This window comes from Bison bison, unplaced genomic scaffold (genome assembly GCF_000754665.1).
Source record: "Bison bison bison isolate TAMUID 2011002044 unplaced genomic scaffold, Bison_UMD1.0 scf7180017863978, whole genome shotgun sequence".
Lineage (NCBI taxonomy): Eukaryota > Metazoa > Chordata > Mammalia > Artiodactyla > Bovidae > Bison > Bison bison.
In genome coordinates, this window is record NW_011494550.1 from 144,853 (window position 1) to 147,075 (window position 2,223).

At 43.0% G+C, this 2,223-nt stretch overlaps 1 protein-coding gene across 1 annotated transcript in view; it reads right to left on the reverse strand.

The window, feature by feature from the left end:
* Positions 1 to 1,911: 1,911 nt before the first annotated feature.
* The window catches only part of LOC104984293 (olfactory receptor 10H1), a 1,115-nt gene continuing 803 nt past the window's right edge, over positions 1,912 to 2,223 (reverse strand). The window contains exon 2 of the mRNA XM_010833962.1: positions 1,912 to 2,165. Coding sequence (XP_010832264.1) covers positions 1,912 to 2,165 — 254 coding nt within the window. The remainder of the gene's footprint in view (positions 2,166 to 2,223) is intronic.

A 2,223-nucleotide genomic window follows, 5' to 3' on the forward strand; every position in this document is an offset into this window, starting at 1 on the left:
TTCTCCCACAGAGTCCAAAAGTCTGTTCTTTACATCTGTGTCTCTTTTGCTGTCTTGCATATAGGGTCATCGTTACCATCTTTCTAAATTCTATGTATATACTGTATTGGTGTTTTTCTTTCTGACACACTTCACTCTGTATAACAGGCTCCAGTTTCATCCACCTCCTTAGAACTGATTCAAATGCATTCTTTTTAATAGTTGAGTAATATTCCATTGTGTATATGAACCACAGCTTTCTTATCCATTCATCTGTTGATGGACATCTAGGTTATTTCCATGCCCTAGCTATTGTAAACTGTGCTGCGATGAACATTGGGGGTACACGTGTCTCTTTCAATTCTGGTTTCCTTGGTGTGTATGCTCAGCACTGGGATTTCTGGGTCATATGGCAGTTCTATTTCCAGTTTTTTAAGGAATCTCCACACTGTTCTCCATAGTGGCTGTACTAGTTTGCATTCCCACCAACAATATAAGAGGGTTCCCTTTTCTTCGCACCCTCTCCAGCATTAAGAGTCTCAAGCTCTACCGACTGAGCAAACTGGGCTGATGTCAAGGGACTTTTTAAATTGAGATATAGTTGACATATAATAGTGTGTAAGTTTAGAATATATACATGCATACATTTGTATATTGCAATATGATTACCACTGCAGTGTTAGCTAACGCTTCTGTCATGTCACATAGTTATCATATCTTTTTGGAGAGTGACAATGAAGACAAAGTTTCTTAGTAACTTTGAGCTTGATAATACAGTATTATTGTCTATACCCACAATGCTGCATTGTTGACCCACAAGATCTTGTTGATCTTCTGGTTGATCAACTGGTTGCAAATTTGTGCCGTTAAACAACATTGTCCCAGTTCTCCCACCCCTCAGCCCCTGACAGCCACCATTCAACTCTCTATTTTTATGAGTACCTTTTTACAATTCCACTTATAAGGGATATCATACAGTATTTGTCATTCTCTTGAATATACATATTTTCAACAAATTATAAGTACTATGAAGTATGCCAAGTCGCCTCAGTTGTATCTTGCCAGGCTCCTCTGTCCATGGGGATTCTCCAGGGACTTTCCAACACAGCAGGTGATTTCTCACTGAGGGACTTCTTTCCCTCACCTAACTAAAGAGACTTCTTTATCTCTCTGCAGCTGCTCAAGATTCACACTTGAAACTTGGAGATGTCCTCAACTTTCTCTGAGTTTGCTTATTACAGGTTATGCAGTGCTGACATTTAGGGTGCTTAGCACTCCTCTGCTGTAATCTGACTTAGTCTTATGTAGCCTCATAAAAGTTGAGTTGTAGCTACGTGATGCCGCCTGAAAAGTGAAAGTTGCTCAGTCGTGTCTGACTCTTTGCGACCCCATGAACTATACAGTATCATGGAATTCTCCAGGCCAGAATACTGGAGTGGGTAGCCTTTCCCTTCTCCAAGGGATCTTCTCAACCCAGGGATTGAACCCAGGTATTCTGCATGCAGGAGGATTCTTTAACAGCTGAGCCACAAAGGAAGCCCTGTTGCCACCTAGTAGAAAGTAAAGGCATGGCCTCGTCCATTTCTCTTTACAATGTGGGTTTATGGTGGTGGGAGTAATTAGTCTACCCTGGTTTCTGGCAGGAGAAAAACAGATTTTGGGTTTAATGCTACCTGGCCAAATGTCCTGCAACAGATAGGAAATCAATGAATCTGACTTCATGCATGTCATTGTTTCATACATCTTTCCATCCTGAATACATTCAGGGCCTGTTGAACCATTTTGCAAACATTTGTATACTGCCGATAAGGGTCCTTGTAAACCATAAAGCATCAGACAGATGTTGGTTATTACATGCTTGCAGGGTGTCACCTTTGATGGTAGCATCTGATAACCCAATTTAGCTATTTCCAAGGAATTCTTCCCAGATAATCATATTTTTTCAGGGTACAGCTTGCTGAGGAAGGTCTTCTTCATGGCGATCTTCAGCTCCTTGTTCCTGAGACTGAAGATGATGGGGCTCAGGAAGGGAGTGAGGACCGTGTAGGTGATGCCCATCAGCGTGTCTCCTTCCAGAGACTGGGGACCCTTGGGCTTGAGGTAGATGACAGAGGCAAAGCCGTAGTGCACGACCACCACGGTGAGGTGGGATGCACACGTGGAGAAGGCTTTGTGCCGGCCCTCGGCTGAGGGGATCCTCAAGATGGCGGCCACGATGAAGGCGTAAGAAAGAGGATGAGGAGA